General features: G+C 40.5%; 1 protein-coding gene across 10 annotated transcripts in view; it reads left to right on the top strand.

Annotated features, from left to right (window-relative positions):
• Positions 1–25,976, top strand: part of TTLL7 (tubulin tyrosine ligase like 7) — a 202,131-nt gene that overhangs the window by 106,114 nt on the left and 70,041 nt on the right. For 4 of the 10 annotated variants that reach the window (XM_089515544.1, XM_089515538.1, XM_089515537.1 and 1 more), the window contains exons 2-4: positions 15,527–15,658; positions 18,314–18,435; positions 20,135–20,202. In XM_089515544.1, the coding sequence (XP_089371670.1) occupies positions 18,334–18,435; positions 20,135–20,202 (170 nt within the window). In that variant the 5' untranslated portion in view covers positions 15,527–15,658; positions 18,314–18,333. Of the gene's footprint in view, positions 1–5,858; positions 5,932–14,684; positions 14,863–15,526; positions 15,736–18,313; positions 18,436–20,134; positions 20,203–25,976 lie in introns of those variants that run through there. The other 6 variants (XM_089515542.1, XM_089515539.1, XM_089515541.1 and 3 more) reach the window with 4 other exon arrangements.

Raw genomic sequence — 25,976 nt, 5'->3', positions numbered from 1 at the left:
GATGCAACCATCACAGTTGACGTGGAATCATAGTGCTATAATTGAGTAGTGTGAAAGGTCTCTGTGGTCTAAAACACATGGCAGGAATAATCCAATTTGAGACTACTTTAACTGCATGGCTCGATGCTAGGGATTCCTGGGAACTGTAATTTTGTGAGATATTTTAGTATTCTCTGAGAGGTCTGGTACCAGAATAATCTACAGTTCCCAGGATTCTCAAGCACTCAGCCAGAGCAGTTAAAGCAGTCTCAAACTGGATTTTTTCTGCAGTGTGTTTTGGACCTACATCTCATGCATGCAAATTTAATGGGCTGGTGATGGAAGGAAGGTTCCTAGGGCCCTTTTACACTATGAAATGTGGCCAGATGTTTCCATTTTAATTCCCATGGTTATTTCCTATGGAATCCAGGGGCTTAGTGGGGAGACACTAAGAGCTCTCTCGCTGGGAATTCTAAATAATCACCCCAAATTTCAAATCCCAACATAAGATGTTGCCATAGCAGTCAAAGTAGAATCATAGCACTATAATTGTGTAGCATTAAGGGGCTCCTGATATTGTGCTTTTAAAAATCTTTTTTGTAATTGTGCTCTTTTTGAAATCTTCTTGTATTGTCCTTGTGCTTCTTCTAATTTGTTACCACAACGAAAACACAGAGGAGGAAAAGGTGAAATAGCTGTACACTGTTCAGCACTGATAGCTGTCTGGCTTAAATCATCCATTGTCTGACAGGGAGTATTTACTTTCTTCACTGTCTCTAAAGTTCACCAGTATCAGCAAAACATTTGTGATGCTTATGAAGTTTTCCCAAGGCTATGGAAACAGGTTTCAGGACATTCAGCATATGCTTTATTTTCCTTTGATCCAAGCCTGGCTTGCCATTTGTGTTTCCTGTTGTGACTTTCAGTAAAAATTGTCATCAGACGGAAAACAAGCCCATGCCAACACATTGCCCTTAAAGTCAGGTGCAGATTCATACTGTGTATCATGTAAGGGAAAGGAGTCCTTTTGCTTTCTACAAATATGCTCACATAGGTTGTAGTTAATTTGCAACTTTGGCATGTTTTATTACTGCAGGGTTGTTTTTTAACGAGACTTCAGTATACAGGTGTGAATATCTCAATGCAAATTACACGTCTGAGGTGCTGAATGTTAGCCACAAGGCACCTGCTTTTTTGAAATGCAGGTAGATGTAGCAAGAATAGGGAAGGATTGATCTTTGTTTGGAAGCGCATAAAGAAGATAGAAGGATTTAAAAAATCACACAAGCTGTGTTCACCTTTCCTCTGCTACCTGAGGATTCATGTTTGATGGCTAAAAAAAATGGGACATAGACTTTGTATCCAAAGACTGAGGATACATCAGATACATCAGTTTCCAGATGAGTAGCTTTGTAAATTTGTTGCAGCAATGCAACACAATACCTTGTGGCACATTACAAACTATCAGATCTATTCAGGCATGGATTACTGCAGGAGTAGGCAACTGTAGGAACCAGTTTTTGCTTTTGTGTCCCCCTACAGGCCGTGCCTGTGTATCTAGGAGTGCCAGAAGTAACATTGTGAAATTTCTGGTGACTTTTTGGTTTTTTTTAAAGGTGTTGGGGGTTTCTGGGACAGTAATTAAGGCACAGCCAGCCCTCCATATTCACAGTTTGAACATATTTCAATAAAATAAAATAAATAAAATCTAAAAAGCAAGCCTTGATTTTGCCATTTTATGAAAAGGAAATCATTTTACTACACCATTGTATTTTATAGGACTTGAGCATCCACAGATTTTGGTATCCACAGTGAGTTCTAGATACCAAGGGCCCATTGTACCTTAAAGTAGCAGTTGTGAAATTTGTTTCATTTTGGGAAGAAAACTCCATCCTCAATATCAACCCCCCAAATTTAATTTTTGTTGGGTTCTGGGCATGTCCAGAGGGACATTGGAAGCTATGAAAGTGGTGCTTGTGACTGCATGCAGTACACGGGCCACATTTCCCCCATCTTGGATTATACTCCACATCATAAAATGAAGAAAGTGCTGAGTTGCAAGTATATGTGGGTATGCTTGTGGGGACTGTAAACCGTGAGGTCACAGGAAATGACATCTAGAAAGTCCAGGCAGTGATGATTGTATTAATGGTGGCAATTCATGGAGCAGTTGCTGGTGGTAACATAGGGCCTGTACAGACAGGCCAAAACAAAACTGCTTCGGGTCTCTTTGGAGATATCCTATTTAAATGATGCATGCGTCCTAAGAATCCGGAAGCCATGTCAAAGCCATGCTGCAGTGCTAAGGACTGGAATGTGGCTTTGGTGCAGCTTGTGGACTCTTAGAGTGCATGCATCATTTAAACAGGATACCTCCAAAGTGACCTGAAGCAGCTTTATTTTTGGCCTGTCTGTACGGGGCCATAGACACCCTTGCATTGTTGAGCTGATGAACACATGTTCTTCAAAAAGAGTTGTTCTTATTTTAGCTATAGGAGGTAGAATTGAATACTTTGTGTTACAGTTCAGGTGCTTGGATTTGTTTGTTTGTTTGTTTGTTTTTTGCAGTATGTCTCTGAAGTATATTTTTTCAAGAACAGGCATTTTAAGGTCAGTGACATAAAAGCCTGTGTGGTTCAACCATCCCCTGCTATCATAACACTGCTATTTTTACTGCCAAAATCTGGGCAATTCAATTTTTTGTATAAAGGCATAGAATGCCACATGGACATTGCTTGGAGAGGAAGGCTTACATCATTCTGCAAGATGAGCAAGCATGAATGATGTTATTAGGTCATGTAACAATGCTGCAAGAGCAGATATAGGGACAGTGTGGTGGTATCTGAGTTTGTCATAAGGTCTGGTTCCTGTATCTGTGTCTCTGTTACATGATGGGCTGTTGCTGATGAGCAGCCGTTTCTAGATTAGGGACATTTTTGGTGCAAGTATAGGTCTCCCAACCTTGTGAGGAATGGATGTGCAGGATGAACTGTTGATTACTAATGATACTTTTACATGTGAAATGATGATAGCTGCAACCAGTAATCTTTGTCTTCTTTTCTGGGATCTGTCTTGTAGTAAGACTGGTTATCAGTCTGGCTTTGTTAATCAGTTTATATTTATTTTTTTAAACTTTGTTGACTAGATATTGTAGTCTGAGAAATGCCTGATCAAAGTTCACCAGTATTAGGGTGAGTCTTTGGCTGCATCTACACTACAGAATTAATGCCGTTTGACACCACTTTAACTTCCATGGCTCAATGCTATGGCATTGTGGGATCTGTAATTTTGTGAGATAGTTAATCTTCTCTGTCAAAGAGCCCTGGTGCTACAACAAACTACAAATTCCAGGATTCTATAGGATGGTGCCTTGACATTTAAAATGATATTAAACTGCATCAATTCTGTAGTGTGGATACAATACACATCCACAGCCTCAGTCTATGGTTGTATCTTAGAGCTTAGCAAATGAAAATGGATTTTGTGGTATGTAGGATGGAAGGTGGAAATTTGGAAGTACATATAGCAATTAGTAGGTTTCTGATACAAGGTTTCAGATCAAGATATGTCTTTTGAATAGTTCCACAGTACTGTCCAGAAAATCCTATTGAAGGGACAACTCAGTTTGATGGTGGGGTTGATAATATTAGCTTCTGAAATCTGGCCACTCAGACATGCTCAGGATGGTAAGCTTGAAAAATAAAGACCCTGCAAATGATTATTTGGAAAGAAGAAGCATAATATAAACCCAAATTTATTGACTGCATATCTCAGGAAATATCCTGCACAGATTTCATGAGAAATCTGCCCAGGGGAGTAGGGTATGTGCCGGTGGTGGGTTGAACTGAATATGTCCAGATAAATAAAATGAATTCACTTGTGTTGTGTGAGATCAACTTGTAATCTGTAAAATACCTGTAATTCTAAAATGTTTGGGCTGTTTTTGTCAGTCCTCTTCACTTCTATTTCCTCTCTCTTTCTGCTGGGTGTTTTCTCTGAATTACAATACACGGGAAATTGCAGCACTCACTCCTCTGACAGACTAAATACTATAACCTTCAGAATGTAAATATCATAATAAAATAATTGAAGAATACAAGCTGACTAAGACAGTCTTGTTTAATATCACAGAAACGGATGTCGATCAATATTCAATACTGTCATCATCCTATCTGAGTAGATTGTATCATTTATGCCATTATTGTATCCTGAGCTTTTTTGCATATTATTATCTGGTCTCTTTGCATGATTATATTTGTTAGTAACTCTTAGGATTGTGGAATCAATTATTTTATGTTAATAATTTGAATAACCATATTGTGAACTGCATATTCTCTTTTTTTGTGACACTAATACATGGTCATTTTTTAAAATATAATTTGTCTTGATTATTGTGTAGTCACACATTTATGTATACTTCATAAACAGTATATTTTAACTATATATTTACAGTATATTCCATGATCTATTTGGAAGGTTATAGTGTATAGTCTATTTTCTCTGAATTCACAGCTCAGCAGTGAGTAAGAACATGAGGCAGTCATTCATATGCAAAAGCATAACAATGAAACTATAGAGCACAGTGCTTAGAGCATTGTTCAGAGGGATGCTGTGTGGTTCTAGCTGCCACAGTCTGTAGTTGAGCTTGCCAGTCTCTCCTCTTTTTCCTTACAGTGGCAGTGGCTTGCCTATGACAGGGAGGCTGCAGTCTAAGCTGGAAGATGTAAGAGATGCCTAAGGGGATTCTTGGCCATACACTGAGATTGAGGGCCAAACATGGCCCATATCAGTTCCCTTCCTCTGATACATACATACATGTAAACACTTACTCTTTCAACTTGATCCAAAAAGTGAGATGTGCCTGGAAAGCAGCCTTTCTCTAGTACAATCAATGTATATGCAAATGACTGTTGAGTAACACATATGTATCTGCATCATGGTACTTGTCTGGCTACCGCTGAACATGCTGCATTAATTGTTGGAAGCACATGGGTAAAAAAGGAGAAAGAAACTTTTTGGAGAAATGCCCTGGGTTGACTATAGCCCCTACAATAGTATTCCCCATGGCTAATCAGGGAGGGGACAATAAATCAAGCATATTGTTACATATTTGGAAAAGTCTGGTGAATAGAGTACATTCCAAGATTTTGCTAGGCTTTCAGTGTAATTGAATTGGTCCTTTCCTGCAGCAATCATCATGCTATGTGAGCTTGACAGCTTATAGCAAGACAAGGTCAGAGTTGATATGTAGTATACTTTCCAACTACCACAATTTGTCAGGGACAGTCTCAGTTAATCTTCTGTCATCCCACTTTTCCAGCTATTTTAAAAATGTCTCAATTTCTCTCTCCTCTTTCGGTTTCCCCCTTTGTTCTCAGCTGCCGGTGAGTTCAAAGTGCAAGGGTAGTTTGCACTTAATTAACTTAGTAGGGGAGGGAGGAGAACAGGGTTGGGATCTTGCTCTTCCTTGTAGACTTGGGCAAAAGAGAACTGCTGCAGCCTTTCATAGCTTATGTGTTTTTCTTCTGGTGGTTTGACTGCATTCTCATGTTGCTTGGCCACATATGTCCTGGTTTACATCTGTGAAATGCTGGAGAATATGATATAGTGAAAGTTGCTGCTCTAAAAACTGGGGGCCCTTTAGAAACACAGGATGCTGCCTTATACTGAGTCGGTCCTTCTAGTTCAGTAGTGTCAGCTCTAACTAGCAGGAGTGGCTCTCCAGGGTTTCAGGCAGTATTTCTTTTACTGTATTAGCCTCATGTGGAGATATATTTGAGATATATATTGGAGATCTCTGGTACTCCCTTTGGTCTCCCATCCAAGCACTAATCACCAGGCCTGGCCTTGTTTAACTTCTGCCATCTCATGAACCCTAGGTATATTCGGGGTGGTCATCTTAAAAAATCCAGTTGGGAATGCACGCCTTGAAAATGGACTGCCTTGGAAGAAGTAAGTGTTGTATACTGTACATCCAAATTTAGCCACTTTTATGTTTTGACAGTTAACATTTAGAAGCCTTACTCCAGCATTCTTCTGTTATGATTACAATAGCGCACACTGTTTCTTTCTGTCTTTATCCTTGGAAGGACATTTGTGGGTATTTTTAGCATCTAAGAGCAAGCAGAGTTATAAACCCATTGTGGAAGTTTCCCATTTCCCTGCTCTGTAGTAAGTGTTCATGACCTGCTGGATGCTATGCTTTTGCATTGAGTGCTAGGCCGCAGGCTGCGGATGTGTAACAGGCCCCCTTACACCAGGATATGCTGCTAGCAGTCCTACTCTGGATGCTGTTGCAGTTCTTTACATATTAGACTTTTAAAATACAGCTGGACTGTCAATGGTAGCATAACTCCCCATTCTAGATATATGCAGACTGTGACAAATTACCTTTTTGGACAATAATCCCTAGATGTGTATGATTCTGGAAGTTGAAACTCAAAAGGTAATGCTTCCAAACTGTGAATTTATGCCCATTTATTACTAAAAGGCAAGGCTGTACTTCTAATTTAACAGGTGGGGCCCTGTGAAAAATTTCACAGCTGAAGAGAGGAAAATTGCTGTCAGGAGAAGAGCATGCTTCATTGCATTATGGGACACTGAAGCCAAGCTGCCTTCGGGCTTACGTTAGCAGGGAAAACAGAGAAAAAGTTAATATTAGTATAATAAATTAAGATGGTTATTGTGCGGGGCTTAATACAGAGGTAGTGACAACATCCAATTCATACTGGATATATGCTAATTTATAATAGCATTTTTGTTAATAATTATATACAGAAATACTATCACATAAAAAAGCTTAGTTACTAGACGGATGTCTAATTTATGAATAGTCTATGAAATCTAACATTGATTTTATAGTTAATATTCGTAGATACTGTTACGTGTTTTAATAATTAGAAATGTTTCTATTTTGAAATAATTAAACAACTCCCCCCTCCCCAAAAGCAATTTCATCTCAAATAAAGGACACCAGTATGCTACAAAGGACCTGGGGGGGAGGCTGTCTCCCATCTCCTAAAAGCACAAAACTAATATAGTTTCATCATATGGAATCCTAACATTTCTAGTTTTTCATGGTCTTTAGCCTCTGCCATCTCTCATGCCCCACCAAACTACAAATCCCAGGTTTCTGTAGTAGGATGCAGCCATGGCTCTTAAAGTGGCGTCAAACTGCAATATTCCTACAGCATAGATGTGCTGTAAGTGATGGATGGTGGTGGCAGTGGGCAATTTAGAAATGTCAATTCTATTGAGGGGAGCAAAAACCCAAATCCAGCTATTACTTCTATACAAAGTAGACCTTTTGAAAGCTAAGTAAACAGTTATGTAAATCCTATTGTTTCAAAGGGCCTACTCAGTTTGGGACTAGGATTTAGGTTGAAAACATTACTACCACACAGAGACATAGATGCGTGCATGCAACTCATGTTCCCCTTGAGCTGGAATAAGTGGCTTTGGCCTTTGCTCTGCTTAAAATTACCCTTTTAGTCATTATGGTACAATGGCTTTTGGCTAAAACTTTTGAAGGGATATAAAATCTAAACAGCATTATAATCCAGAACATAAAAAAGTTTCCTTGAAAAAACCCAAACCCACAACTCTCCCAGAATGCTTCCAGGGGCCAAAATGCCTGGTGGAGCATTGGTTTAAAAATTAAAAATTAACTTTACAAAGCTCTGTTCTGATCTGTACGTTGGTCCAGGAGCTGTGGATCAGGCCAGTTTGTATCTTGCAAAGAATAGATTCCTCAAGCATCCCTTCTTGAATCTTGTGCAGCTCGGTAGAATGATGGTGAAATGTGGAGTTATGAATGGGCATGCTCCCATGGCTTCAGATTTGTTATTGTGCTGCAGATTGTCAATTCTCCATACGTTGGAAATATCAGATGGAAGGGCAAACTTTTCCTGAAATGAAAGACCCCTGTGGCATCTTACTACACATGGATGTATATTCTGCAAGCTCTCAACTCCTATTTTAGACATTGAGGATCTATCTGTCTTTAAGAAACTATTTTCCAGATTGTGTTTGTTTCTGAATACTGATCAGTAAACATATTCAGGACAAAACGGTGGTACTAAATTGATAAGTAGTACTAGCAAGGCATGGAGCCCTGGTAGCTCAGTGGTTAAATGCCTGTACTGCAGCCATTCACTCAAAACCACAAGGTTGCGAGTTCAAGACCAGCAAAAGGGCCCAAGCTCGACTCAGGCTTGCATCCTTCCGAGGTCGCTAAAATGAGTACCTAGACTGTTGGGGGCAAATTAGCTTACTTGCTAATTAGCTTACTTGCTGTTCACTGCTATGATCTTTGGAATAGCGGTATATAAATAAAACAAATTATTATTATTAATTATTATTATATTGAAGAATAGCCTTGCCTTGGTCACAGTTTGAAGTTTCTTGAAATTACAAATCTGGTAAACCTTACAATGTTATTGTGCTTGTAGCCTTGAGGGACCTGAAAACAAATAGGTAAGAACATAATTTTTTCAGAGGTGTGGATATGCTTGTAATGATCAAGCTATGGTTGAGAAAGCATATTAATTCCAAGCTTCCACTTTTAAGACAATTGTAATAGCACAGTCTTGTGCATGCCTACTCATGAAGTAAGCATATCTAGGATTTCAGACTACCGATAGGTTCTTTAGCTTCACTTTTGTCAGTCTTGTTCCCAGCACAAACCTAGAAGTAAGGAACTTAATTTATTACAATTTTTGATCTTCCATGCAGTTAGGATTGGCCAGTTAAGCATGCTGGATGTTTATGTTTGGATTGTAGCTTTTGCCTCAATACACAATTTCCGCCATTTCCTTTAATGCACAGCTCTGAGTTAATGTCATGCTTAAATCACCCAATTGTTTAGGGAATAATGGCCTGTTACAGACTGCCAAAATAAAGCTGCTTCGGGTCTCTTTGGAGGTATGCTATTTAAATGATGCATGGGTCCTAAGAGTCCGGAGGTCGCGCCAAAGCCACACTCCATTCCTAAGCACTGGAGTGCAGCTTTGGTGCAGCTTCTGGATTCTTAGGATGCATGCATCATTTAAACAGCATACTTCCAAAGAGACCCGAAGCAGCTTTATTTTGGCAGTCTGTAACAGGCCAATGTCTTACAACTATGATCCCAGTATCTGAATATAACACAGTGCCATGAATTCCACACCACCCCCTTGACTTTTCAACCCTTTGTTGAGTTAGTATCTTGAACTGATAGGGATTTAATTAGAATTTTTACCACTTAGTTTACACAAGATACTTAGTACAGCAAAGATGCAAAATACTTTTTATTGTAGAACAAATTTTAAGTAAAGAAAAATAAATGGGCACTTTTTGGTTGAGTAAGTACAGGCCCCTTTTACTGTGCCATGCCTAAATAATCTGTGGTGTAACCTATTGCACCTAAAAGTCATATACAATTGATCCTCCACATTTGTGCCTTTGACCTTTATGGATTTGGTTATTCACAGATTTGATTAATAAGTTCTCTCTAGGAATGTCAAGGTCTTCCTCAAGGAGCCCTTATGGTGTTGTGTTTAAATGCCAGTACTGCAGCCAGGTTGTAAGTTTGATCCCAGGGCTCCAGGGTTGACTCAGCCTTCTATTCTTTCATAGGTCAGTAAAATGAGTACCCAGTTTGTTGGGGGCAATTAGCTTACACATTGCAAACCCCTTAGAGACTTCTTAAATCGGTATGAAGTGGTATAGAAATGTAAATGCTATTGCTATTGCTTCCAGCATGATTCTACTAGAAGTTAACCATAGAGTCACACTGGAGGATCTTGAAATTCCTAAAGAAAACACTTCTCTTGGCATTTGTAACTTCTGGCAGATGTGGACCATAGAGTTGCACTGGAGGACCTAGAGATTCCTAGAGAGATGTTCTCCCATGTTAAAAAAAGTAGTGGTTTTTTTATTTACAGTTTTTCCATTTTCATGGGGGTCCTGTGGTTCTAATCCCAGCAAATATGGAGGGCCCACTGTATGTCAGTTGTATTACTCCCTCTGGTGTTACTTGGTGTGGGTGCCCAGAAAGGGCTGTGGTGTGTGTGTGTCAGACTGCCCTGTCCTCCCTCCCTCCTGCTGCCTTGCTTGCCTGCCCCTCTGGCCATCCACCCATTGCCCAGCCAGACCACTGCTGAGGGGCACAGTACTGAGGCCTCTAAAGGTCCCATTCAGGGCCTGATAGAGTTGCCTTGCCAGACTCTGAATGGAAGCCACTGGGGGCAGCTTCTGGAGGGTCTGTTCAGGTTCTGGTGTGGCTGCTGAGCAATTGAAAAAAGGAGGTAACACCCTTTCTCACTCACCCAGCAGCCATGTCAGCCCTATCAGGTGTATCACCCCACCAAGTGTACACCCCCTCTAGTTTGTCACTTGGTGTGGGCAGAATCCCCTGCACCACCTCCTCATGATCCTTTTGATATATGTTGGTGAATGGGTACATGCATGTGCAGTTGTAGTTATATACAGCCTCACATTACTAGGGAAGAATGGAATAGTTATGTAAGGCATAGAATCTGTTTTGAATGCTTGGGCCATCGAGTATGGGTTCTGCTTGCAGATGCTCTTGTCTTCAATCTGTAGCAATTCCAGGTAGCTCTGAGAAAGACCCCCAGTCTGAAAACTTGGCGAGCTACTGCCACTCAGTGTAAATAACTCAGAACTGATCTGATTCTACACATTTACAGAAAGCAGTTTCATATCTATCCAAGTTTACCTCTCTTTTAACTGACACTGCAGTAAACAAATCTGAATGAGAACCTTCAGGGTACTAGAGATTTTTCAGGATATTGTGCTGGATGGGGTTACACTCCTCCTGAGATCTAAAGCTCGCAGCTTGGTCAAACTCCTGGACTCAGATCTGAGCCTGGATGCCCAGGTTTTGGCTGAGGCCAGAACTGCATTTGCAGTTAAAATTAGTGCATCAGATGCAGCCTTTTCTTGAGAAGTCGGATCTGGCTACATGCCTTGATTACATCCTGTTTGGACTAATGTAACATGATCTAATTTGTGCTGCTTTTGGAAACTGGAAATTTTAGGGGGTCCAAAATTCTGCAGCCAGAATGGTGACCAGGGCTGGTTTCAGGATCATGCGACTCCCCTGTTGAAACAGCTCCATTGGATAGTGGTCCGTCAAAGTGCTGATTCTGACCTTTAATACTCTGCATGGCTTGGCACTAGACTATCTGAAAGACTAGCTCTTCTTATACAAGCCAGTATGAGTTTTAAGATCTGAAGGGGAGGGCTTTCTCTTAGTCTTATCACCTTCATAAGTTTGGTGAGGACTCATGAGGGAGCCATCTCCTCGGATGCTCTAGGACAGTGGAAAGACTTATGGACAGACTTCCATAAGAAGTCTGGTTGGCCCTCTCCCTGCTCTCTTTTGTTGGCAGGTGAAGGTATTGTTATTCAGGCAAGCCTTTGAATTTTAATTATGGAGCAGTAGTGCGTGTGTAAAGTAGCATGCTGTATTTTAAAACTTTTACTGGAAATTATGTTTTAAGTGTTTTAAACATAACCAAACATCCTGTCTAATTTTACCCTTGCTGCAATTAGGGCTATGTGACACACAGGCCAAGTATCATGTCCTTTCCCCATCCTATGGTGATCAGTCTGGGTGACACAGGGCCCAATCCTTGTGAACTGTCGGGACAACATATGGCCAGTTCAGCAATGAACCTGCAGTATACTACCCTTAACATGACTTTAAAAAGCTCACCTTTTTCTCTGAATCATTCAAGTAAATCTGGAGGACTCCATAGAGAAATGTTTGCATGGTCAGCTTTTTGCATATGTGTCCCACTGTGTCATATGGCACCACCACCACTAGTATGAGTTGTACTCTTTGAGGTCAGAATGAGGTGTCCAGCCATATGATTGAGTGCTTCATATTCAGTCAGAGGGAGCAACCACTTGGTGGTGATGGGTGGCACAGTGGGATGCATGTCTGAACAGCCACCTGATGTTGCTCCAGTGCCAAATAGTGGGGGGTTGTCAGGGTATCTTTGGGGCCAGAATACTCCGGACTGCTCCCAGAGTATTCTGGCCCATGCAGACATGGCCTAGGTGTAGAGCATACAACTTCAACAACAATGAAAGGAAAAACGTTAGTTGCTGTATAATGTTTTATTGTTACATGAGCAACTCATTCTGAACCAACTATAGGCCCTATCACAGTACATAGTTATAGCACTATGATTCCACTTTAATGGTCATTATGGAGTCCTGGGGTTTCCAACTGACGAGGCACCAGAAGTCTGTGGCTGAGAATTCTTAAATAGCCCTCCTCTAAACTGCAAACCTCAGAATTCATTGCATGGTTCCATGACAATTAAAGTAGAATTGTACTACTATAATTGTGTAGAGTGATTTTCTTGAATGATACTGAAAGTAATTAAAAATATTTAAACCTTTGGGAAAAATAGGCATAGTGTTTTTTGCATAATGGTTGGTGTATTTGGACTGTGTTCCATGAAAACAATTGATTTTCCTCCTTTCAATTCCTGTGTGTTGAGGTGCACACATAGGAAGACTGTGTGTGCAGGTTGATGCTGGATATGATTCTTTCGGTCCAAAAGGGTCTGCACATCTTCTGTAGATATTTTTTCAAACAGCTTTTTCTTGTCATCTTCACATGAAATTGTGTATAGTCCAGGGAAGCTGTTAGGAAAGTGTAGGCTTGTAAGTGTGAGTACAGTTAAGTCCATAATTGGCTAGAAAAGCACTGCAGTTCTCCCAGACATTAAGCACATTTAACACTCTGGTAATTTACTGAACCTGAGACAAAAGTACTGAGTCATTCTCTCAGTGCTTATTGCATTTTTCGGGCTTCTAGAGGCATGGCTTTCCTCTTGTCCTTTTAAGACTAATATTTTATGCATTAGTCAGAAACATTGTAAAGCTGCTGTACAGACCTAAGAAGATCACTTATGGCTCCAACCAGTGACCTATTTACTTCTGTGTTTTATTTCTCCACAGTGACCAGCCACTTCCCTATGTGATGCCCACAGCAAGATATGAGTTCAATACCAACCTCTTGCTGATGTTCCTGAGCAACTGCTATTGACAGCCATACCCTCCAATACCTCACAGATTTAAACTAGGGCACATGAGACCAAGCAGCATCAGAGTGGGGTCAAGATGGTTATTAATGAGGAGGAACACACAAGCTAAGAGAGGCTGCAGCAGTTTGCTTTTGCCTTACTGTACTGGGAAGGGCAAGATTCTGCCCTATCTTTCCCCTGTTATGTTATTTTAGGGAAAATTATTTTTACACTTTGAACTCGGTTTGCAAGCTGAGAACAAAGGAGGGAAGTTGGAGGAGGAGAGAAAAATGGGAACATTTTAAAAGCAGCCGGAAAAAAAAATAACAGAGGGTTAATGAGAATCATCTCTGCCAAATCAGGACAGTTGGAGGATATGAGAGCCATATTTTCTGTGATACTGGGGGCAATATCTAGACATCATGAGTTGCAGTCATTGATGGCCTGTTCTTTCATAAATTGGTCCAATCCCCTTTCAAAGCCTTAAGTTGGTGTCTATGCCTAAATCTTGTTTTAGTGGATTCCACATTTTAAAAGCTGGGCTGGAAGAAGATACACTATTTTTCCTCTCTCCTAAATCTCTCAACATTTATAACTTCATTGACCCTCTGCTCCTCCTAGTAATTAAACATGGAAGGGTTCATGTAAAGACCTTCTGTGTCCCCTGGATTGCTGTAGGTAGCAAATGTGGTAGAGTGGCATATTGTGAACCCTGTGTTCTGTTTTGCTTTTGGTCTTGAATGACCTTTGTTGACTTGATGCAGTGAAAGTGGCAGCTGGCAACTTTTGGGGAAGGATAGGATTTGACGTGCGGAAAGAATACTTAATACATTTGTGGTGTCTTAATAATAAGAGTGCCACAAAAGAATACTTAATACATTTGTGGTATCTTAAAAAGAATAACACAAAAGAATATTTAATACATTTGTTATATCCTTCTTCTGCCATTTTAATGATTACCTTTACAAAATGCATACATAGGACTAAGAGCCCTGTTTCACAAGTAGTTGCAAGTTTGGTCTGTACGTTGTAATCCTAAAAATGGCTATCAGAGAAGACTGACTCATTAGAAACAGTATATGGTTTCTTGGCACATTTCCAACCCACTGTTCTCATCCTGGATCTAATGTTACCCCATATTTCTAATCCCCAGCCTCCCTTCTGTTTGGAAAGTTACTAATGGAGGATTTTAATCCATATTGTTAACTAAGATTAGCATAAAACTTGGGGGCATCAGTTGATTCATGTAGTGTGTCAAAACTAAGGCCCAGGCTTGATTTTGCTGGCTGAGGATTCATTTGCTAATTTTCACCTTTATCTGATTCTAAGCTTTATGAAGTACAGTTGGGCCTCCTTTTCTATGGGCTTTTTTATCCATGGATTCAAGCATCCACAGATTGAAAATATTCCAAAATATGTAAATCCCAGAAAGCAAACCTTGATTTTGACATTTAATATAAGGGACATCATTTCACTATGCCACTGTTTTTGATGGGACTTGAGCATCCAATGATTTTGGTATCCACGGAGGGCCCTGGAACCAAACCCCAGTAGATACCAAGCGTCCACTCTAGGATTTTTGCATTCTGTCAAACACCAGGAATTAGTGTAATAACCTCTTCATAACCATGCATTTGACTCTTTGACTCTCTTCAAATGCAGGCATCTGTTTCTTTTTTGGAACTGGGTTTTGCCACAGTCTTGAACTGACATGGTATGACGACGAGTTTCAGGGGATTGGCTTGCAAGGCCTTTTAAGCTTCCTGAGCGTGTGTGACAGGATTTGGGCTCTGCTATTGTGACTTTCCAGTGATAATGCCATCCTTGCCCAATGAGGGAGGTAGGCTGCTTATTATTAAAACCTTGTATCTTGGTTTTATTTAATAGCTGAGGGCCATTTCAAACATTCTTGCACATGATTTTGCATTGGGTTTCAGTATTCACTCCCATCATCATGCATATGTCCTAATAATTGACATGCTCCACTTTTGTTTTTAAGGCTTTCATATCATCAAAAAAAGGCTACTAGGACTAAAACAGCTGGGATTAGATGCTTACTGTTGTACATATATGTATTCTGTGTTGTATGTTTACACAGTGAGGAAACCACTTGTGGTTTCACAGTTTCACTGTATATGAGATAGTGAATAGGTTGCAGCTTGTTTCAATGTATTTGTAATATATTACTGTCCTAAAGGAGGGATGGGCATCTATTGCCTTGTCAATGTTTTTGGCCTGCAACTCCTAACAGCCTTGACCAGAATAGTCAGTGGTATGAGTTCATGGAAATTCTAGTCCAACAACATCTGGAGGGTTGCAGCTGTCTATTCTGATCCTAAGCCAGTATTGTAAAGTCACTGTTTTCAAAGGACTGTAATTCTTTATGCATTTTGGTAGGTGTCCCTAAACCATGAAATTAAGTGACTTTCTGTGTTTCTAATTCACTTTAGTACTTTGTGGTAAGCGCATTTTTTAAAAAAACTGTTTCTTTCCCCCCTTTACAGATAATCAAGGAAGCTCTTCTCTGAGTTTGCGTTCAAACCTGTCTTTCCAAAGCACAATAAGAAGAAAAGTCAGAGAGAAGAAAAAGCATGGAGCCATCACTGCGAATGTTGCTGGCACAAAATATGAGATTGGTAGCAAGCTCCATATTCTGCTTACCTTACAGCTAATCAAGTGATAAGAATAAAGAAAAATGGATTGAGAAAAGGGAGTTACGTAGCTAATTAAAGCTTATAATTTAAATTACCATAGAGTATGCTACTAGGGAATTAATTTTTCTTAACGTGCTTTGCTATTATGGTCTAAATACCCCAAAGCAGTGGTTTTCAAACTTTGGGCCTCCAGGTGCTTTGGACTAACCCCTAGAAGCCCCAACCAACTTGATCAAGACTCAGAAATTCTGGGAACTGAAGCCCCAAACATCTGGAGAACCAAAGTTTTGGAATCACTGCCTTAAAGGCATCAAATTCTGTCTGATCCTGGAAGCTAAGCAGGATCAGCCCTGTTTAGTACTTGGATGGGAGATTGTTAATGATTACCAAGTGCTGTAGGCTCTATTTCAGAAGAGGGAACTGGCAAAACCACCTCTAAGTATTTCTTGCCTAAGAACATCCTATGAAATTCATGGGATCACCATAAGTTGACAGGCAACTTGAAGGTGTGTACGTGCACACACACAGCTATGAAAAAGCTCCAAGTAACCTACTTAATGTATCACATAAAAGTACATCATTCTCACCTTTTCTGTGGAAGTGGTACTTACAGATGCTTTGAACAAATTAATATTTGAGCTTAGAATCCAGCACCCTAAACTTGTGTTGATTTATGCTTAGTTGAAGCATCACTTGAGGGATGGTAGCCACACCTCCATGCTGGAGCACATGCTTTGTGTGTAGAAGGCTCCAGGCCCAGTTCTTGGCATTGCCAGGTAGGTCTGGCAAAAAATTCTGCCTGAAACCCTGGAGAGCTTTTACCAGTAAGTGTGGACTATATTTTCCATACTGAGGCCTGTTACAGACTGCCAAAATAAAGCTGCTTTGAGTCTCTTTGGTGGTATGCTATTTAAATGATGCATGGGTCCTAAGAGTCCGGAGGTCGCACCAAAGCCACACTCCATTCCTAAGCACTGGAGTGCAGCTTTGGCGCAGCTTCCGGATTCTTAGGAGACTTGAAGCAGCTTTATTTTGGCAGTCTGTACAGGCCTGACTTAGTATAACTTAATATGACTTTGTATAAAAAAGATGCTTGTGTTCTTGCTTAAAACCTTAGCCCTGGCTCTTTAATAACTTGCACATTTGCTGAAAAGTGCACGTTAATGGCCTTCTATTGAATCATTACCGCATCTAACATTTAACAGGACTACTCACATTGCATTAATCTCAAAATATTCACCCATTTCACATTAATTTTACACTTGACTTACAAAAGAGCAAGGAGCACGGTTTTTAATTTTTCAAAAAAACTGAGTTGGAGTTTGGCATTTTGCCTTCTGAATTCAGTCACAGGAAATTAGTTCTTAGATTTGGAGCTTATGACAAGGGTGCTATAATCAGTGCTGTCATTTGAATATTGTTCCCATAATCACCATTCAGAGTAAGAACGTCATTATCTGGAGAAGTCATATGGCAAGTATCCAGAAGGCTGGCTTCTGTGGAAGATGTTTATACAAAGTGAAATATGACAGGGTCTTCTGATTTCCCTTTTGCTTCATTGTAAATCTCTTGCATCGCTAAGTCAGGGATTATTATTGATTTGTCGTTATTTGGGATTTTATTTGCTTTTTTTGTGGGTACGTTGTCTTCCATCATCTATAACTGTGACTTCTCTCCTTACTTTCCTGTTGCAACAGATACATGTGCTGGAATGGCCAGTGGCAATTCCCAGCTAAAATGGAGCAATCCAAAGTATTGATGTAGAGATATTCAACCAAACTCTTGTGTGCATATGAACATACACCCATTTGATTGTTTAGTATGAAATCATCTTTGTCTATCAAGTGAACCTAGTAAGACATGCTACATAATTTCGAGGTCAATGTGTTGCTTCAGAACTGAAATCAGAGATTCATTTGAGATCTACATCAGTGCTTTTCAAAGTCATGATATCTGGATCAGTACTGGCCTTTGAGCCATGAGCTGTTGGCCTGAGGAGACCTTCCAGGAAAGAAGAAAACACATGTAGACAATGGGAGCAATTATGGCGCTAGGCCCTGGTACATTCAGAAAAATCATTGGTTGCCCCTCCACATCAGATGCTATAAGAAGCACTGAATAACTTATTAAATCTAAATAACTTATTACATTGGGAATCAATCTAGAAGCTCTTATCAGTTCCATTATCAAGCTAATATTTGTTGCTAATCAGTCATAATAAAGCAATAGGTAGAATCTGATCTGCAAAACTGAATATTGAACAGCGTGAATATTCTTAATTACCTATGTGTTAAATACTTCCATATGACCAAATCACAAAATTTATTGGTCTTTTTTCTGGAAGTCTTATTGTTGTGTGTGCTCAGGTCATTTCCAATAGATGGCAACCCTAAGGCGGTCCTATCACTGAATTTTCTTGTCAAGATTTGTTCAGAGGGTGTTTTTTTGCCATTGCCATCTTCTGAGGGTGAGAGACTGTGCCTTGTCCAAGGTCCCTACTGGGTTTTCATGGCTGAGTGAAGATTTGAATTCTGGTCTCCAGAGTCATAGTCCATTGTTCAAACATTACATGACACTGACTCCCCTGGAAGTCTATATAGCTAATTTAATTTTGTTGTCTTCATTTCTCTATTGCAGTCCGGGTAGTAATAGAAGAGATGGGGTATATCAAGACTCGTGATGAAGACGAGACTGCAAATCTGATTTGGAGTGATTGTGCTGTACAACAGGAAAAGATTGCTGAACTCCGAAACTATCAGGTAAGAAAAAGAACGCACTGAAAAGCACTGGGAACCTTGACTGAGATTGTAAATGAAGCAATGAAATAAGAGTTCTGAAGCACTTTAGGTAGTAAAATATAAATGTCTTTAGTTCATGTTGCCTGAGAAAGCTATCTTGTTCTCAGGTATTTAGTTCTCCACAGGTAAATTACTTTGGCTATACTCCAGGAAGAGCATTTAGTTTTATTTGGTGCAGCATTGAGTGGATTTTAGGCCTTTAGGAGACTTTTCTAATGTGACCCTCATTTATTGTTTTTGTAAATTTACAGTGCTATATAAATAAGGCTTAATAATAATAAAAATATTTTGTGCCTGGTATATCCAGGGGATATATTGTAATCAGTATTAAATGGGCCAATAGGTAGAATATTGTATGAGTAAGAAGCTGGCTTAGAGTTTTGAACTGGTAAACCATCCTGCCCTCTGATGGAATAACTGTTAACCAGAAGTGCTCTGATGATAGACTTTAGTGATGGGAAAAAAAGGCATATCTAATACATCTTCTTCCTGGGCTAACTGTAATATTTCTGCCTTGTTTAGAGCTTGGGAGGAGAAAGGCTAAATATTGGATGGCTGCTTTTTATAGAATGCTTCCACACAAAACCTTTTTGCAGGAAGCAAGAGCAGTGTTTCCTGATTATGTCTGTCTGGTGTATTGGTCGCAAAGTGTCTTATACAGGGAGAATGTGCAAATTGATTATATGTATGGTGCAGGTGGATTGCCCTTTTTAAAACAAGTGCATCAAGTGCACTGAAAGAGGAAGGACAATATTAACGTTTCTTGTTCATCTGCAAGCAGGTAACGTGAGAAGTCTTGGTGTATCCGTTGCATACAACAAATAAATTGGTATGATGGTTGTACATCTCTGTACAGACATAAATAATCCCTTAATACAAATCAGATCATATATCTGTTCTAAACTGATAACCACTGGAATAAGCTATCCACAGTTTCTTGTCATGAGTGCCAAATAGGGTGCAGCAGCTGGGAAGAATTTCAACTATCCCTTTCCCCCTTGTTCTTGCCTTTTGGACTTTTCGTCTTCTACTTGTTCTGAATTTCTTGTCTCACTTTTACTTAAAGAAAACCTAATTGCCCAGAACACAGTTAATGGCAATGAACAGCTGGCATAGGACCATAAGGACAGTATGTTTGGGCACTTGTTTGGCAGATCAAACAAATTTGGTAGATTTGTTTGGCATCATTGTGGCAACTTCCATATATCTCCTCCTAGCAGTGGAGGCAGATGGCTCTGATACCAGAGTGTTGGTGAACCCACTCCAGGTTTTTTTTTTTTTTTTGTGAACATTAAAGAAGTTATCTTGTGTGTTGAGCCTATTTTGGGAGTAGGGTTTAGTACTCTGGATAGCGCCTTTAAAGTTAAAACTGCCCCAGGGATGTCAGAGCCATGTGCCTCTGCCCAAGAGGAGAATGTTGTTAAACCTCCATGTGTGATTATAGCAATATCAAATGTGGTATTGAAGAAAAATTCCATGCATGATGAGGTGTAATAATAACAACAGATCAGTGCTAGTGAAGAACTTTTTCAAGGCCTATCTGACATAACTAATAATAATCTCTTGTGCTTGTAGCAACCTATTTAACAACAAGTTTAAAATATTCATCTGTCCCAGGTCCTCTTTCTAATGTCTGTATTCTTTTTCTTTTCTTTCCCAGAGAATCAACCATTTTCCAGGAATGGGTGAGATCTGTAGGAAGGATTTCTTAGCAAGAAACATGACCAAGTAATTTACCCTTTTATTTAAAAAGCAAACAAACAAACAGTGGGGGGCTTTTGGCTAGAATGTAGATTACAAAGTCTGCTTTTCATGAGGTGACCAGGGCCCTGGTGGTTTGTTAAAGATCCATTGGAAATGGATCTTTCAGTCTAACCTCGTCACATCATCTGTATTCAGAAGTTATGTGTAGTACTGTTAATTGGTATGAACAGTTAACGGACCTAATGGGCACAACCCTCATATCCTACCTGTGAACTTCTTGGAATCTTCTGTTGGGCCACTGTGGGAAAGTGGATGGTGGACTAGATGGACCAGCTCTTCTTGCATTCATACTGTGTAGTGTAAAGTTTTCCCATAGCAAGCAATAGAATTGGACAGCTTAATAGGGCTTGTGTGTGTGAAGAATTAGAAAGAGCCCTGGAGAGATTTAACCAATCTGAATCATGGTAGTCCCATATGCAGTCTGTCAATATGATATGTTGTCATAGGCAGTCTTTCAACATACTGTCCTCAGGATGTTTATATGGGGCTGTATCTAGTGGTGTCATTCTTCTAGTGTGGTGGTTCTCAGTGTCAGCCCTTCCATAGTTTATGGACTTCAGCACTTAGAAGTATCTTCCAGTATAGCCAATGGTCAGAAATTTGGGGAGTTGAAGGCAAAATATCCAGAGTACCAAAGGTTGAGATATGCTGGTCAGGTGCCAAGATTCTCCTAGCGGAAACTACATTTCCATCATTCTACTAGTGTCATTATTTTGATTATGCTTGCACTAGTATTGCACCTGCGTTGGGCCACTCATTATGACTTAGTCAAGAGTGGGTTTGTTAGCATGAGTTGTCCTAGTTGTTATTATACCTTTTCTACTAATATAATGTTGAAACAGCTCATTGTTTTTCATTCTTTATGCAACTAACATTGGTTGGGCAACTTTGGTTTAGCTGGGTGCCACATTTTCAAAAGCAGTATCCATTGTGGGCTGCATAAGGCTTGGGCGATGCAAAAAGTTTTTTTTAAAGAAGGGAAACAAAAATATAATAACGAATGGACATCTACTTGTGATTTTCTTTTTCTCCCAGTATTCATGGAGTCCGTGGGGCTGGGGGCAACTTACTTAAAGTACAGCACAGCCTTCCCTTACGTGGCGACCCGTTCCGGACTCCCCCATGTAAGGGAAAACGCATATGGTTGAGCCCCATTAGAAGTAATGGGGCTCGTGCACATGGTGCGGTGTGGGGTGTGAACCGCAGGCTCACGCCCCATTACTTCTTCCAGGGCGCAAGAGCAGTTTTTCCAGCATGGCTTCCAGCATATGCTGTAACCGCATATGTAGTGCCTGCCTATAACGCAGGCGCGCTGTAAAAACACTGCCCCTGGAGCCTTCCAAAAACAGAAACTCCTCACCCCATTATTTCTGATGAGGAGGCTGCAACAATGAGAAATATAATATTCTCCCTTTTAATTCATGTTCTGTGATCACTGTACTTATTACTCCACTCAAGAAATAAAATAGCCTATTCTTTCCATACATAGAAATGGGAGCACTTGGAAGCAGTGCTGTCTGTCTGGAGCTCCAGCTGTGTTGAGGTTCTTGTGACCCTAATTTGTTAAACTACCCTTGGAAATCAAACTCAAAAACTGTGCCTTAGGTGAGAAATGGGGATGCCTGGAATAGAAACAGAGAACATCTGGGCAAAAGGGAAGTAACTTATAAGTGAGTAATTAACCTTTTCCCCAAAGGATTAATCTCATAGAAGCAGAGAAAAACATATGTTTGTATACACATGGAACATTGTTTGTAGTTATTTCGAGTAAACATACTGCAGATATGACAAAACAAAGCTCCTCTTTCCTCTTGTTCTGATAATGATGTCTAGAGGCAACTTAGTGACTGAAAAAGGAACAGTGACATGTGAATGATATGTCTGAAAAAATCAGCTCAGGCAATTGTATGTGGCAATGTGCTGTCTTGCTCCATATTTTTGTTACTACCTTTCCATTCTTTGTTACCTTGATAAGTTAATATGTTCTGATGTGCAATTCAGTGCCACAGCAAAATAAGGCAATAGACCCCATGAACTGTCATAATCTGTTGCAGTCAGTTTATTTGTTTCTTGTGGCTGGTTTAAAATTTCCTTTTGCAGAGATATGCTCCATTGTAAAATTGCACAATCTAATCTTCAGTCTCTTAGAAGAACTCCTTTGGTTTTCCCCATCTGTGATTTATTTGTCAGTATTCTTATTTAAGGAAGTAAATTTTACTTATTTTGCTTTTTCACATGAGAGTGAAACATTTTGAAAGTTTGCTCTCTGCTCGGTAAATCTGCAAGACTTTTTGCACATAGTTTTTTTAAAAAAACGACTTTTCACATTTCAGGACTTTTCTGCAACAATTGTATTTGGTCAAAGACAACTACAAATGAGAAACGAATGGTTGCTCATCTTTTCATTCTCACATAGGGATGAAAGCAGTTTTGGTGGTTGATAGCCCCCCCCCCCCCCCTTTCAGATACCTCCAAGTGTGAAAGCACTCCTTTTTTGGCAAGGATGAGAAATTTTAAATATTAAATACTATTTATATCTGCTCTTAGTAAGGACTTTCAAGTCTTATGAGCTGGATGTAAAAAAGGAGAGGTACAGAAAGCACATATCAAACAGCTGTATACTGAGGCTAATAGTAGGTTACAGGTTTTCATTTTAGGGATCTTTGCTACTTTTAATTTTGGTCTGGGTTGAGCCTGGGAACTTTTGCATGAAAAGCAGGTTCTCTACCTCTGAATCCTGGTCCCACAGGAAAGCAGAATATAAACTGTATGTAGGCCCATGTTAAAAAATCTTTTAGAGTTCTGAGTTAAGTTATGTTGTCTGGATTTTCATTGTATTATTAGTTAATGATTTAGAATATTTCTAACATGCCCTATTTCAGCATGCCTCTGGATGGAATGCAGTCAATAAAAACAGCCTAAAGCACTTCAAAAACAGCCTATCATCTTTCATAGGGAAGACATTCCACAACCATGGTGCAACAACTGAGAAAGCCCTTTCTTCATGTATCTGGATGGTGGGTTTTCCTCAAGGGCAGGACAAAGAGGACTTTCCCTCATTATACAGTATCTCAGTAGTGGGGAGAGGCACTGCCTTTAATATTGAGATTTGAAGGTATTTTGGGCTTGAACACCTTGAACTTGGCCCAGAAATGTATTGGCAGCCACTGCCCTTTAGAATGAGTGTCATATAATTTCAGTATGGTGTTTTGGCTTACTCATTTTACTCTAACTACAGGGCCGGCTCACCCATATAGGCCACCTAGGCAGCTGCCTAGGGCGGCAAAAGTTTAGGGGCGCAGCCGGGAAGGGAGGCTGAGAGAGAGCAAAAAGCAGGAGAGCCAACAGGAGAGCGAAGGGTGCCTGGCTGTGTGCATGCACGCCTGGCGCCCTTCGCCCTCCCCTGGGTCTCCTGCTTTTTGTTCTCCGTGGAGAGCAAGACACAGGAGAGCCAGCAAGGGAGTGAAGGGCGCCCTTTGTCCTCTCCTGGGTCTCCTACCTTTTGCTCTCCGCAGAGAGCAAGATGCAGGAGAGCCGCCAGGAAAGTGAAGGGTGCTTGGCTGTGCACATGTGTGCCAAGCACCCTTCGCTCTCCCCTGGGTCTCCTGCTTCTTGCTCTCGGGGGCACCAAAATATTTCTCGTCTAGGGTGGCAAAATATCTAGAGCTGGCCCTGTCTAACTGGAGTGTTTGCATCATTCGTAATAGCAATATTCTGTAGAATACATTGTGATGGTCTAAATGGGAAGCAATGAGTGCAGCAATTACTGTGGCTAGGTTGTCCCTGTTCAGGAATCAAGATATCTGGTAGCCAATAGGAATCTGATCCCCAAGGCCACTGGAGCGCTCAGTAACAACGATGGAATTTTCTCAGGCTACTCATCTGCCATTGAGGAGGAGTGCAAACCCATCCAGAATATGTTGATCTTGATTATGGGAAATAGATGTTCAGACTGTGCTTATCTTATTTTGAAAGGTTGTTCTTGTGATGATTTGTAGTCCTAAGCAGAGGAATATCCTTCCCTTAAACAATGTCCAGAAAATAAAGGAGAGACAATTGTCCGTTCACACTGGCATTTTAATTCATTTACAAGCTGAGGCATGGGACACAAGAGAAAAAATTGGTTCAAAGCCCACTAGCTTGCATTTCAAAGAGGCTTGAGCATGTTATGTCATAGGCTCTAGGAGGGCATGTCTGTGCCAAATGATATTCAAATTCTGTAACTTTTAGAGGTTCTTCTATGAGTTCCATAATGAGAAGATGATGCCTGAGAAAACAGAAGGTACCATATAGAGTAGATTCTCTCTCCTATGGAACTGTACCACAATGACTTTTAATTGGATTCCCCATTGCTGCCTTTGTGGATTCCTGAGTAAGACCTGGAAACAGTGCTTTTGATTCCTAAGGGAAGAACGGCTATCATGTGCATGTGGGTCTATATCGATTGGTTAGTATACTTTGGAATGTAAAATGTTGAGGCTTTGCCTCTGTTTCTGACAAGTCTGTTCATCATTTGATGACTGGGATGTGTTAAAGCCATCACAGATCATCCCAAATCAGAAAGAGGTTTTGTATAACCTGACATGCAATATCTATCAGTGAAGACACTTCAGACATACAGTATAGAGAATTTATATTGTAAATGACCAGATAGTGAGGAATCATGTGATGACTTTGAACCAGACCTTTGTTCGAATGAAGATGCAACTGCAGTGTCCTCAAGGCATTAAGGGTGTCAAGAAGATCACAGATGTTGAACTGTAAACAAGAAAGTAATGCAGTTTACATGTGTGGTACCTTGCCAGTAATTATTGAATCGATGCGGAGTCAATATTTTGGGACTATAAGGATCCTGAAATAAAATAAATATTACAGTGCCAATTTTGATTTTTCTTTTTCTTAAGTGCTTCATTGTGCAATTAGCTGGGCTCCTTTGTAACAGGCTATCTATTGTACCAAGACCTTGATGTTTTTGGCTCCAGTCCTGGTTTTACAGCTGCGCTTGGATTTTTATTCAACTTCTGTGACCAAGACAAGTAATTAGAACACCCGTGGTAGGAGTTCTGCACAACCTTCTAGCTGGACTAATACAGTATCAGCAAACCTCTTAAGTCTTTCTTTGCTTTCCTGTTTATCACACGGGGGATATGATAAGACTGCCTCTGTGTTTCTTAACATTGTTCTTTACATATAATTATATTGAAACCTCAAACCCTGGGTGTATCCAGGGGTGCTTTTACACTACACAATTATAGGACTATGGGCCGTTCTGGAGGGGCGAATAGTACGTCCCCAGGACGTACTAGGGTTAGGAAGGGGCGTCACTTCCTGATGCCCCTAACCCTAGTACATACTGGGGATGTACAAAATGTTGGCGCCCGTTCCACACGGGTGCCGCCATCTTGACATAGCGGACGCATAGCATCTGCACGTCACATCCCGGATGTGACACTGCGAGTGTGCCACTAGCGCCTCGCGGCGTCACATCCGGGGCACAAAAGAAGCGCCATTTTGGGGCTTCTTTTTGCTCTGTGAGGGAGTCACACAGTTTGGCCACTGCGGCTCCCTTGCGGAGCAGCTGGTGACGCCAGCAGACCGCCACTTTTAGGCGGTCTGTTACGTGCTACGGTTCTGCCTTAACTGCTATGTCTGCATCCTGTGGGATCCTGGGGTTTGTAGTTTGGTGAGGCACTAAAAGGAGCTATCTGGCTTAGACTTTTAAATAGTTTCCTCACCTG

The sequence above is a fragment of the Sceloporus occidentalis genome, unplaced genomic scaffold (genome assembly GCF_023333645.1).
Source record: "Sceloporus occidentalis isolate IW3139 unplaced genomic scaffold, rSceOcc1.0.p SCAF_3, whole genome shotgun sequence".
Taxonomy (NCBI): Eukaryota; Metazoa; Chordata; class Lepidosauria; order Squamata; family Phrynosomatidae; genus Sceloporus; species Sceloporus occidentalis.
Note: the sequence above shows the minus strand (reverse complement) of the source record. Positions and strands in the feature narration are given on the sequence as shown.